The sequence below is a fragment of the Eriocheir sinensis genome, chromosome 2 (assembly GCF_024679095.1).
Source record: "Eriocheir sinensis breed Jianghai 21 chromosome 2, ASM2467909v1, whole genome shotgun sequence".
NCBI classification, from domain to species: Eukaryota; Metazoa; Arthropoda; class Malacostraca; order Decapoda; family Varunidae; genus Eriocheir; species Eriocheir sinensis.
The window spans coordinates 18761243-18772948 of NC_066510.1; the positions used below are offsets into that span (position 1 = coordinate 18761243).

At 43.0% G+C, this 11706-nt stretch overlaps 1 protein-coding gene across 1 annotated transcript; it reads left to right on the top strand.

The window, feature by feature from the left end:
• Positions 1–3581: 3581 nt before the first annotated feature.
• Positions 3582–9619, top strand: LOC127000779 (uncharacterized). The gene is made up of 8 exons (XM_050864816.1): positions 3582–3722; positions 5471–5595; positions 5863–6054; positions 6773–6874; positions 7324–7447; positions 8046–8176; positions 8572–8760; positions 9190–9619. The coding sequence occupies exons 2-8, from the start codon at positions 5479–5481 to the stop codon at positions 9289–9291; spliced, it is 957 nt and encodes a 318-aa protein (XP_050720773.1). The 5' UTR covers positions 3582–3722; positions 5471–5478; the 3' UTR covers positions 9292–9619.
• Positions 9620–11706: the final 2087 nt, after the last annotated feature.

Here is an 11706-nt window from a genome sequence, read left to right on the forward strand (position 1 = left end):
AATCTGCCGCTCCCGTCCTGGTGATTTATTTTAGGAAGTAATCTAAATTAGATTTGGAGGAAACATGGTGATTATATTATTATCATCATTAGTAGTAGTAGTAGAAGTAGTAGTAGTAGTAGTTGTAGTAGTAGTAGTAATAGTAGTAATCGCAGTAGTAGTAGTAATAGTAGTAGTAGTAGTAGTAGTGATAGTAGTAGTAATGGTAGTACTATCAGTGGTATTTCAATGGTACTGCAGTTGCTTCAGTATTTTATTCTCACACACACAAATACATACATACATACATACATACATACATACATACATACATACGTACACAACAAGCAAACAAGCTCATATAAAACATAAATTGAAAAATGAAAAGACAGGTAAAACGAAACACACACACACACACACACACACACACACACACACTCAGTCACGGTGCCGGGGATTCGAACAAAGGAGCGGCGCCGTTCAGCCTGCCCGCCACGACCCGCCTGCCACCCGGAAACACGAGCAAACAACCAATCAGCTGCCTCATTGCCTCTCTTGTAATGACCAATGAAAACTAACTTCGCCTCACGTTTCTTTTCGTCATTTTCCTCTGTTCCCCTTTTTCTCTTTTCGAGGGTTTCAGTTTTGTTTTGTTTTTTCGTTTCTTCCTCCCTAGTTTCTTCCTCTTTTACCTTTCTACTCCTTACTTTCCTTCTTTTTCTTTCTCATTACTCTCCTCCTCCTCCTCCTCCTCCTCTTCGCCTATCATTTATTTTCCTCTCTTTCTTCTCCTCTTCCTTCGTTGTTTCTGTCTCACGTCTACGGTTTCTCCCTTATTTCCTCTTTCTCTCCTTCCTTTCCTTTCTCATGTCCTATTTTTGTTTTTCTCTCTCCCTCCTCTTCCTCTTTCATCTCTTCCTCCTTGTCTCCTCCCGTCCCTTTCTCCTTTATTCATTTCCGCTTTTCTTCGTTCCGTTCTCCTATTTTTTTTTTGTCTCCTCTTTCTGTCCTATTATTATCTCACCTCTTCCTCTTTCGTTTCTTCCGTTTATATTTTTTCTTATTTTTTTCACTTATATATTTACTTTCCTTCCTCATTATTCCCTCTTTTCCTTTCTTTCTTATATTTATTCTCTTTCTTTCTCAATCTCCTTCGTATTCTCCCGTCTTCTTCATCTCTTATAAAATTCTTCCTCCTCTCTTTCCTTCTTCTCCTCTCTTTTTTCTTTATTCTCTTTTCATTTTCTTCTCTCACCTCTTTCCTCTTCATTCTCTTAATTTTCCTTCTTATCCTATATTTTCACCTCTTCCCCTTTCTTCCTCTTATCCTCTTTACCTCGTTTTCCTCCTCCTTTCTTCGTCCTTATTCTCTATCACCTTTTATGTTTTTCCTCCGTTCCCTTCCGTCATTTTTTCCTGTACTTCTCTTTCATCATTTATGCTCTTTCCCCCTTCACCTTTTCATCCGTTCTCTTGCTTTCTTCCACCTCCTCCTTTATTCTCTCACGTTTCTCTATCCTGTTTTATCTTTCCTTTCATTTATTCCTGTTTTCTCTATTCCTCTTACCTTCTTATCATCCCCAATAAAGGTAACGATTTTCTCCTCCTCCTCCTCCTCCTCACTTTTCTCCTCCGCCTTCTATTCCTGGTTCTCTTCTCTCTCCTTATGTTTCTCCACCCAAATATCCTCCCGCCCCACCTGTCTCGTCTACCTGTACTAATATTATTCCACCTGCCGCTCATCACACCACCTGTCCTGCTCTTATTACACCGGGTGCCCCTCAAACACTCTCTCCTCCCTCTCCCTCTCTCTCTTCCCCCAAAGCCAGCTGCTCTAACCTCACCTTGACTGCCTCACAATAGTGTATCCCAGCTTGCGTTCACCCCTTCGTCTCTGTCTGCCCCATTGTCTGCCCTGGTTTCCAATTGTCTCATCGTCCCCCGAACTCTGTATCTACCCTACCCATCCTTCCCCTTCCTCCCCACTTAATCTTCATCACTGCACTTGGCTAGGAGTTCATTGTGGTTCTGTAGTGATGGTGGTAGTGGTGGTGGCGGTGGTAGTAGTAGTAGTAGTAGTAGTAGTAGTAGTAGTAGTAGTAGTAGTAGTAGTTGTGTTGTTGTTGGTGGTGGTGGTTGTGGTTGTTATGAAGCCAGCCAGCACGGGCCACCCTTCCCTTTCAAATATCAGTTAAGCAGTGTTGTCCATGTGTGTGTGTGTGTGTGTGTGTGTGTGACAGACAGACAAATAGACACAAACAGACAGACGTTTAGAAAAATACCACCAACCACCACGAACAATAATATTATCATCAATAACTAAAAACAATAACAACTTCATCTACTACTACTACTACCACTACCACTACCACTACTACTACTACTACTACTACTACTACAATAATACCTCTTAGACCCAACCCGCAGCATCACGGCCCATTCATCTCACTCAGGGGCGGTAAGAGACAAAATTGAGACCAACGAGAGTGAGACACAAACCTACATCGAGACTCAATTACCCAACAAGTGATGAGAGAGAGAGAGAGAGAGAGAGAGAGAGAGAGAGAGAGAGAGAGAGAGAGAGAGAGAGAGAGAGAGAGAGAGAGAGAGAGAGAAAAGGCCCCAACATTAGCAATCATGGTTGTGCAATCAATGGTTTTGGGCCACACAGCAGCAATGAGGCTTGGCACTCCTATAGGTCACTGCGTGTGGTTCATCTCGTCAAGAGGAGCAAGGAGGCGCGTGTGCTGCCATTACCCTCGCCCTGGAAAGCATGACACCAAGGAAGAAAATGACAAGAAAAGAGTAGATGAAGGAATGGCATCGGAAAAGACAAAAAATCACGTACGATCCCTTTTATAGGTGGTAGACAAAGGTTGCCATCATTGCGTCGTCCCTGACGGTAAAATATCAAACAGTGCTGCATACTCTCAAATCATTAGCACAGCCCTTCCAGCACTGCCACACACAACGCATGCAACCGGCCTCTTGCAGACTCCTTACGTTCTTATGTTCTTATGTTCTTATCTACAATTACCGTGACTGCGCAACAATGATTGGTAGTGTGTGAGGCCTGAAGTTAACGATGTATGTGTATTCGTATTAGTCGAGGGAACCAAACAGCTTTCGCAGCACTGGTTGAGGCATTCGGGCAACCCTAACAACCCTTAAAGCAATGAGAAAAAATGAGAAAACAGTGGCAGGCTTATCTATCATACTAGTAATCAGTGACCTAATCCAAGATATATATTTTTTACCCCTGCTGTACATGCCTTCATTCTATACAATCATCATTTTATTAGTTGAACTCGTAAGTATATATTTGTGTATAATAAGCGGTTGTTTTGTTTGTTTTCAGAGGAGTAATAAGCGTTAATAATAGGTGTGTGTGTGTGTGTGTGTGTGTGTGTGTGTGTGTGTGTGTGTGTGTGTGTGTGTGTGTGTCCATTGGTTTAGTTAAAATCCGCCCTTGATCACAATTGTATTTAACTGATCTTGTACATTATGTCTGAGGCTATTGCCTAATAAATCTATCAAACAACAACATAATAAGCGTTTTTTATCAGAGAAGTAATAAGCAATAGGCGACTAAAGGTGTTTCGGAGCGTGGCTATACAGATGGCGCTGCAACGTGAGTGTCCGAGGTGGCCGGCACTCCCATCACTCAGTCAGTCAGTCAGGCGGTGAGTCGACCAGCTGTTCGTGTGTCCAGTCTCTGAGGTTCTGCAGCAGACGGTTGATTGGTGAGTTCCATCAAGGAAATCAGTAATTGAATCATTCAATGCATCGACTCTGATTGTGGGCGTGAAATTCATTTAGGTGATAATTGAATATGGGGAACTTTGGCTTAACCGTGTAGTCAATATATAGCTGCCGTGATGTGCTCTGAAGCCTTGAATACGAGGGAGTGGTTTAAAACTCTTGAATACGATTAAGTAGAAAGCATTTTTACTTTTGTTTTAGTAGGCATAAGATAAGCAAGAAAAGAGGAAGATAAATTGGGAGTGATTGGAAGAAAAGGAGAAGGAGAAGAAGGGGAAGGAGAGGGAAATAGTACCTAGAGGAGAAAGGCAAGAGGGGGCTAAAGTATGGGAGGTATTGGAAGAAAAGGAGAAAGGGAAGGAAAGAAAAGATTATCAAAAGAGGAAACAATTGTCATTCGATGGTTTCATGTTCTGCCTCTTGCCACAGCTCAAAGGGATGCAGATGGGGCAGTGTTCGACGTGCATGGCGGGCTGAATCAGGGGAGTAATTAATGCATGTGGATGACGCTTCCTGCCGCCCGTGATGAATTTCCCGAGTCGTGAAGCAAAGTGGTATTCCCGCCTCGTGCGTATGACTGGGAGGCGGGGCGACGGATGTGGTGTGCGTGCCATCACACACACACACACACACACACACACACACACACACACACAACTTGCCTTGAAATCCAAAGCTGCAGTTTTGTCGAAAGGTTTATAAGGTAGATTTTCTAATTAAAGTTCAAGCATAAGATGTCAAAAAAACGAGTTTGCGTCATTTTTGTTTGTTTTCGGTTTTAGCCACTCAGTCACCTCCCCCCCTCCCTCGCCCCAACCACATGCAGCTACAGCGTATGGTCATGGTAGCGAAGGTTATTGTTTGATTAGGAAAAGGCTGCAAGAGGCAATATTTTTCTATTTAAGTCGTCAACTAAGTTAGGTTAGGATATTTTATAGGTCTATCGGAAATTTCAGTTTTGCGCAACACCAGGTGAAGGAAGGGGGGCGGGGAGGCGAAAATAAAGTTCAACCACCGAAGTGAAATATAGCTTTGTTTTAGTTTGGGGCAATTCCATTTCAGCCGCGCAGTAATAAATTCTGAAATTCATTTTAATATTTTTCTACTTTGACAGCTTTCTTAAGCGGCGTTATTTGTTAATGTTCCTTAATTTTGGGTTAGGACATATGTCATGAGGCGTGACACCTTAATAACGTAGGATCAGGGGTGCTTGTTAGCCACAGTTTAAATATGGGAGTGTTGTCAGATGGGTCATTAGTTTGCTCACGGTTAGTTCACGGCGCGGGGGATGGAGACAGACCAGACAGCCTACGAGCTGTCTTCACTTCGCATAGCGTGCAGTGTGCATGCTGTATATTTCCCCAAGACATCGGTCGAGATAATTACTACCAGGTGCGAATGAGCCAGCAGTCATCCTTCTTGGGCGCAACTTTTATAGTCTCTCCTTCACAGTAAAGGGTCGTTAAAAAAAAATTACTTGAATGCTTCGTTTTTTATAGCTTGTAAGTTACTAAACTTTAAAATTCATGGGATAATTCAGAGAGTAGTTTATAAAGAATTTGTCATGCATAGTAAAATAAGCTTTTGATTTCATGTGTGAATTATGTACGTTATACATATTTGTAGACCAACACTTTCATCAGTTAAAGGTATGTCAGACGTAAAGTGCTGGTTAAGTAAGATTTCATCATTTACCAAAGGTTTTTAACAAATATTTCGTCCTCATTAGCAATCTTGATGATGGCGAGCAACGAGGTGAGCGCCGAGTGGCCCGCCTTCCCGACGCGCCTGATGGCCCTGCCCGCCGTCAGCGAGGCCTGTGACCTCGCCCTGCACCTGTACAGCATGTCCAAGGTCAGCCTCACACCCGTGTTTGTGTGCTGGTGCCACTGCCGCTGCAGGGAGATGATGTTGGATGGATTTGTGCCTCCTGCTTTTAACATCTGTATTTCTGATATACGTAATTTTATTGTGGTGCAATTTTGTACAAACTCTTGAAAATTATTACTTACTGATATACTGTAGTTCAGTGTTTTAGTTAGCGGGACGAAATCATGATTTGGCATTTCACAGAATTCTATGTAGCTGTCTCTATTAACCTGGAAAACACAACGTTGGCAGGAGTACCGGGTGGTAGGCATGGCACTGGGCGTGGCGGAGAGCACCCTGAAGTCGGCGGCGACGGTGGCCGTGCCCATGACGACGCCGCTGCTAGGCTACGTGGAGCGCCTCAAGCCCCTGGACGACTGGGCGTGCTTGTGGCTGGACGCCGTGGAAAAGATGATGCCCGCCATCAACAAGCCCACGGGGGAGGTACGGGTGGGGAGGAGGTGGGGCAGCGGGGCAGTTGGTGATGACGATGTGGTGTGGTTATGCAATGATGGTTTAGGGTTACAGGACAGCTATTATGACCCCAGACCTGGTTCAGTGGATTTTGGTGTAAGCAGTGCAGCACCCCGCGATTCAGGCTTAGATTGCTCAGCACTCGTTTACTTGATTACAAAGACAACCCATATTTCTGTGGCTCTTTTGCCTCTCGCTGGTGTGATAGTAAGCCCTGTCATGCATCTTTCATCATTTCGTTCTTCCTCATCTCCACACCTTTCACTCAACGTAATTCAGCTCTTAGGTCCCACCATTAGTGTCATTTTGTTACTTGGGTATTAGTTTCCTTTGTCCTACGCCTCATCAGCAGACTTAAGTGCATCGCTTTCTTCAAAATGTCTACACCGTTCTTTCAGTTCAGTTATAATCTGTGTTTCATAGCTCGTTACTGCCTTGGTTATACACTTTTTTGGACATCGGTTCTCTGCTGGTGTTATTTTTGTTACTCGTGTTGCTTGTTTTCTTTGTTCTCCAGTTCATCTCACTCTAGCTTGTGTTGTATAGCTGTTTTATTACTTTCGTGGCGCTTGTCTTATTATTTTTGTCCTATAGTTCACTCGTCTCGCACTGGTGCTGATTTTCCTTGCCATGTTACTACTTTGGTGACGGTTCTTTTTACCCTTCAGTTCTTTGTCTTCCGCTGCAGATGCGGAGCGCCACCCGGCAAGGCGTGCTCGTGACAGTGGCCGGCGGGGACGAGCCTCCAGCCACCCTCGCTGCCGCCCTCTCCACCCGCGCCTGCCGCATCGTGAGTTCCCTTACATCCGAAGGAACTAGGTCACTCGTTATTAGGTTTTTACATGGAGGACCGAAATTGCCTCCCTTTTTATACTTTTTTGAGGCGTGAGGAGGTTACTTTCAATAGTACTCTTTCTTCTGCCGCCAGTAACAGTGACTATTTTAAAGGGTCAGTTTTTGCCGGTCTCTTTCTGTTGATGTTCTTGAGTAGATGAGTGTAATGATAATGAACGTGTTTCCCTCCCTTCATTCATTCATTCAGTATTAGACATGCTAGAGGTAGGAGTATTAGGATAGTGTGGCATGTATGTCGTTGTATGTTAACCCATTGAGTTCCTATACATAGTCTTCAAACCATGCAAAAATAGTGAAACTGCTCCTGTATGTATAACTGCATGATAAACCCTGGCTCCGTGTAGACCTCGGTGTATTGTCATGTGTACTTTTCGCGAGGTGCAGGCGACGTCCGTGAAGGAGCAGACTGTAGCAATTAGTATCAGCGTGCCCCACCGTCTGCTGGACACCGCTCACTCCCTGCTGGACCACTACCTGCCCGAGGAAAGAATCACGAAGCAGCAGCCTGGTGAGGGGGGGATCCGTAGTCCATGGGGTGGGTGAGGAGGGCTGGGACGGGGATATGGGTGGGGGAGTTTGTGAGTGGTGGGAGGGGCGAGGAGTCCGTGGGTGATGATGGTAAAGCAGAAAGTTTGATTTAATGCCAATATACTTTCCTCCTTTGTCATGTTTGTGAGCGTTACTTAGACTGCTTGGTTCCATGATGGGTTCTGGGGTTTTGCTTTGGTTATCATTTGAAGTAAAAGTATGTTAAGATGTACTGTCAAAACCATACCTTGCTATACGTTATATATTATTATTTTGAGTAATTCAGGTGCACGGTTTTGTTATTAATCTATCTGAAGATGGCATGGGCTTTGGATTGGTCATTAGCAGCATCTCACATTCAGCGATTTTTTAAACTATACCGGCAGTAGATAGGATATTAGTTTTAGTTACCAGTGTGGAAAAGAGAATGGTACCCAGCTGTGAGTTTAGTGTGTTGGCCGCTTGAAACAACAAACGGTGATATTGCTGGGAAGAAAAGTTGATAAAAGCTGCCTGAAAACGCACCGCCTGAAGATGACAGTTAAAAGCTTGACAAAAGTACTCTTCCTTCTCCCCAGTCGAGCGCCAGGACGGCATGGTGGTGAAGACTGTTGCCCTGGCCACCAAGACCTCCCGCCGCCTCTGCTGCGCCGCCCACGACCGCCTACACGCCTCCTGTCCCCTCGATCCGACGCCCTCCCATCTGGTGGTAAGTCGGGGAAAGCATTTGCTGGTGGGGGCGGGGGTGTCACGCGCTTTTATTCTAAGGGTTGGGCTTCAATTTCTGGCACTCGCGGTTGCACATTTTAAGATGGGTTGCTTTGTGGAGGGACATGAAAACAGTAAGGCTGAGCACAACTGTTTAATTTATAGGGGACTAGTGGCAGCTGTCTCATAAGGGAGAAACGGAAGAATGGAGTCTTATTTCTTTTAAATGTAGGATCTAATCATACATCACGACAGCCATTATAAATAAAATTCGCCTGCTCCACTAATGGACAGGGGCCGCCCAAGAGACCCCTCAGAAAAGCCTACCGGTGTTATAGGCAGCAATACAAGAAAAAAAAATCCCTTTAAGTAGTGAGTAAGAAGTCTCCTCGCCAGATGGAGTGCTTGCAGATGATAAGCCGAAAGTGCCCCGGGAGGCTTGTCTGGGGTTGGCAGCAGCAGCAGCCGGTGGTGATGTTGGTGTTGATCTTGCTGCCCCTGAGGCTGACCTGGGCCACCGCACGCATCCTCCTGGGCGCCGTCACGATACTCGCCGAAGAGCTCAGCGCCACGTGGATGAAACTGGTCAGTGGACGGCTCTGAAATGTTGTCAGCATTGCTAAAATATTTTTTGTGGCTTATGCACATACCTGTATATGTAGTGTACCAAATCTCAATGTGTATGAATGTAACGAGTTGGTGAACTTTGTAACCTTGAACATACAGATTCTGGTTATTCATTTTCCATTTAATTTATTAACAAGAAATGTGACTCCACCTTCCCACGGGGCTAAATGTGATTGGTCTTGTTTGGTGCCACTGTTAAAATCGGGAATTTTAAATTATGCAACTATAATCATAACTGCTATTTTTGGCAACTTTCCACTAATTTAATTAACTTCGTCATATTTTCAGTGATACTCGGAGATAGGATGCTTCTTGTTTGTTTTTCTATTAGTTATTATTCTAATTATTATTATTAATGTTGTTATTACTACCTCCTCGTGCCTGCAGAAGCCCCTTGGCCAGGCTACGGTGGAGCAGGAGAATGGCGAGAAGCATTGTGGCCTGGCTGCGATGGAGCAAAAGAATGGCGAGCGGGCCCACACAGATTAATCTATCTTCGGAATATATAATAATAAAATTTAATGTATAGAAAAGTTCATTAGTGTAATTTATGTAAAAGTTCATTAGTATTTATGATTTTCCAACCTGAATCGGATTAGTCTACTGTTTGTAAAAAAAAAAAGGCAATTTCTAATATTAAATATTGCAACAGTCCCATGTCCATGTTCTAATCCGGCTGGTGGGACAAATACAAAGATATGTACAGGAGTTAAGGGATGCACGGTCTGTAGTGTATACACATGTTTTGTTCCTCGTTGTTTGTATTTGGGGTTATATCCTCGAGAACAAAAGTTTAGTCATAAAGATTCGATAACCAGACGTCATTCATTTCCATTAATTCGTGCTGATTCCCGTCTTGTACGGGATTCCTACCAAAAATGTATTGCGTGAATTGCGTGATTTATACTTCATGGTATAAATCAACAAAGAATGACCACTTTGTTGCATAGGAAGTTTCATCAGTAAGGTAGCATATATGAACCGAGTCAAGACACTGTAGTAACTGTTTGGGGTTTATTAGGTTTTGTTACATTAAGTTTAGGGTATCTTCAAACACAATAGCCAGCACCTTATGGTATAAATCAACAACTGAATGACCTCACTTTGTTGTATAGAAAGTCTCATTAGTAAGGAAGTATATATGAATTTTGAGTCTAGACCTATATATAGTAACTGGTTTTGCTATGTTATGTTAGGTTAAGTTAGCGTATCTTCAAACCCATGATAGCCAGCACCTTATGGTATAAGTCAAAATGACCACTTTTTTGTATGGAGAGTCTCATTAGTAAGGAAGCATATACGAATTTTCTGAGTCGAGACCTTTAGTAACTTTGGTTATTTGTTAGGTTAAGGTTAGGGTATCTTCAAACACATGATAGCCAGCATCTTATGGTATAAAAGAACAAAGAATGACCTCACTTTCTTGTATAGAAAGTTTCATTAATAAGGAAGCATATATGATTTTTTTGAGTCAAGATCTATAGTAACTGTTTCGGTTTTGTTAGGTTAAGTTTAGGGTATCTTCAAACACATGATAGCCAGCACCTTATGGTATAAATCAACAAAGAATAACCTCACTTTGTTGTATAGAAAGTCTCATTAGTAAAGAAGCATAGATGAATTTCCTGAGTCAAGACCTGTAGTAACTGTTTGGGGTCTTGCTAGCTTATGTTAGGTTAAGTTTAGGGTATCTTCAAACACATGATAGCCAGCACCTTATGGTATAAATCAACAAAGAATAACCTCACTTTGTTGTATAGAAAGTCTCATTAGTATGGAAGCATATATCAGTTTTCTGAGTCGTGACCTATAGTAACTGTTTGGGGATTTGTTAGGTTAAGTTTAGGGTGTCTTCAAACACATGATAGCCAGCACCTTATGGTATAAATCGACAAAAAAGAACCTGACCGTTATACTATAGAAAGTCTAATTAGTAAGGAAGCATATGTGAATTTTCTAGTCAAGACCTATAGCAACTGTTTGGGGTCTTGCTAAGTTATGTTAGGTTAAGTTTAGGGTATCTTCAAACACATGATAGCCAGCACCTTATGGTATAAATCGACAAAGAATAACCTCACTTTGTTGTATAGAAAGTCTCATTAGTAAGGAAGCATATGTGAATTTTCTAGTCAAGACCTATAGTAACTGTTTGGGGCTCTGTTATCTATGTATGATTCCATCCTCTCCCGATGGTTATGACCGGACTTGCAGTAGGGCTGAATTACACTTCTTTAAATTAATCCTGCCCAGAGAGAGAAATGAGTTAGTGGCCGAGGGGAGTAAGCGGCAAGAAGTTTGAGTTGGTCCTGTACTCTGGTTTTCTTTGGTAGTTTTTTTTATAGTTTTGAGGGAGACTATTATTAAGTTCGTGTAATTGAACTGAAAGGTATCTATATTATCTTTATTATCTGCTGCGCTGCATGTCAACAAGCACAAAAATATGAGTGGGACGTTGCATGTTTTGTGTATACCGTACAAAACTTAATTCATGTATAGTGTTTATGCGCAAGGCGTTAGTCGGACGTTTGCATGGCAGCATCTGGTACAAAGTAAAGACAGGAGTGGCTGGTTTTCCTTTAGTGGAGAAAACTTTCCTTTGTTCCTTCATGGTTGTTCCTGGACCAGCAAGTTCTGCCTGTCTCCCCTTGAGGCTCCCCCGTGGCTGGCCGGGCTGGGGCGAGTAGTCACACCCCGGGCTTTTGTTCCATGGGGCCTATTCATCTGATATAAATACTCCCTCTAAAAACACATAGCTGAATCTTTTTGAACTTGTATAATTATTTCTACTCGTTTTTTGCTGTAACATTAAAATCACAAGCGTTGGATGGGGCGAGTGGGCACCGAGGAGCAGCTTTTGTTCAGGGCAGCTTCATACTAAAACCTCAACACACCATTCCTTTTACA

Bases quoted from the DNA above. Each gene is read 5' to 3' on its own strand.
- LOC127000779 (XM_050864816.1), top strand. From the start codon at position 5,479: ATGATGGCGAGCAACGAGGTGAGCGCCGAGTGGCCCGCCTTCCCGACG. The intron at 6,875-7,323 runs GTGAGTTCCCTT...CGCGAGGTGCAG, and splicing joins CCACCCGCGCCTGCCGCATC to GCGACGTCCGTGAAGGAGCA. The intron at 7,448-8,045 runs GTGAGGGGGGGA...CCTTCTCCCCAG, and splicing joins AATCACGAAGCAGCAGCCTG to TCGAGCGCCAGGACGGCATG.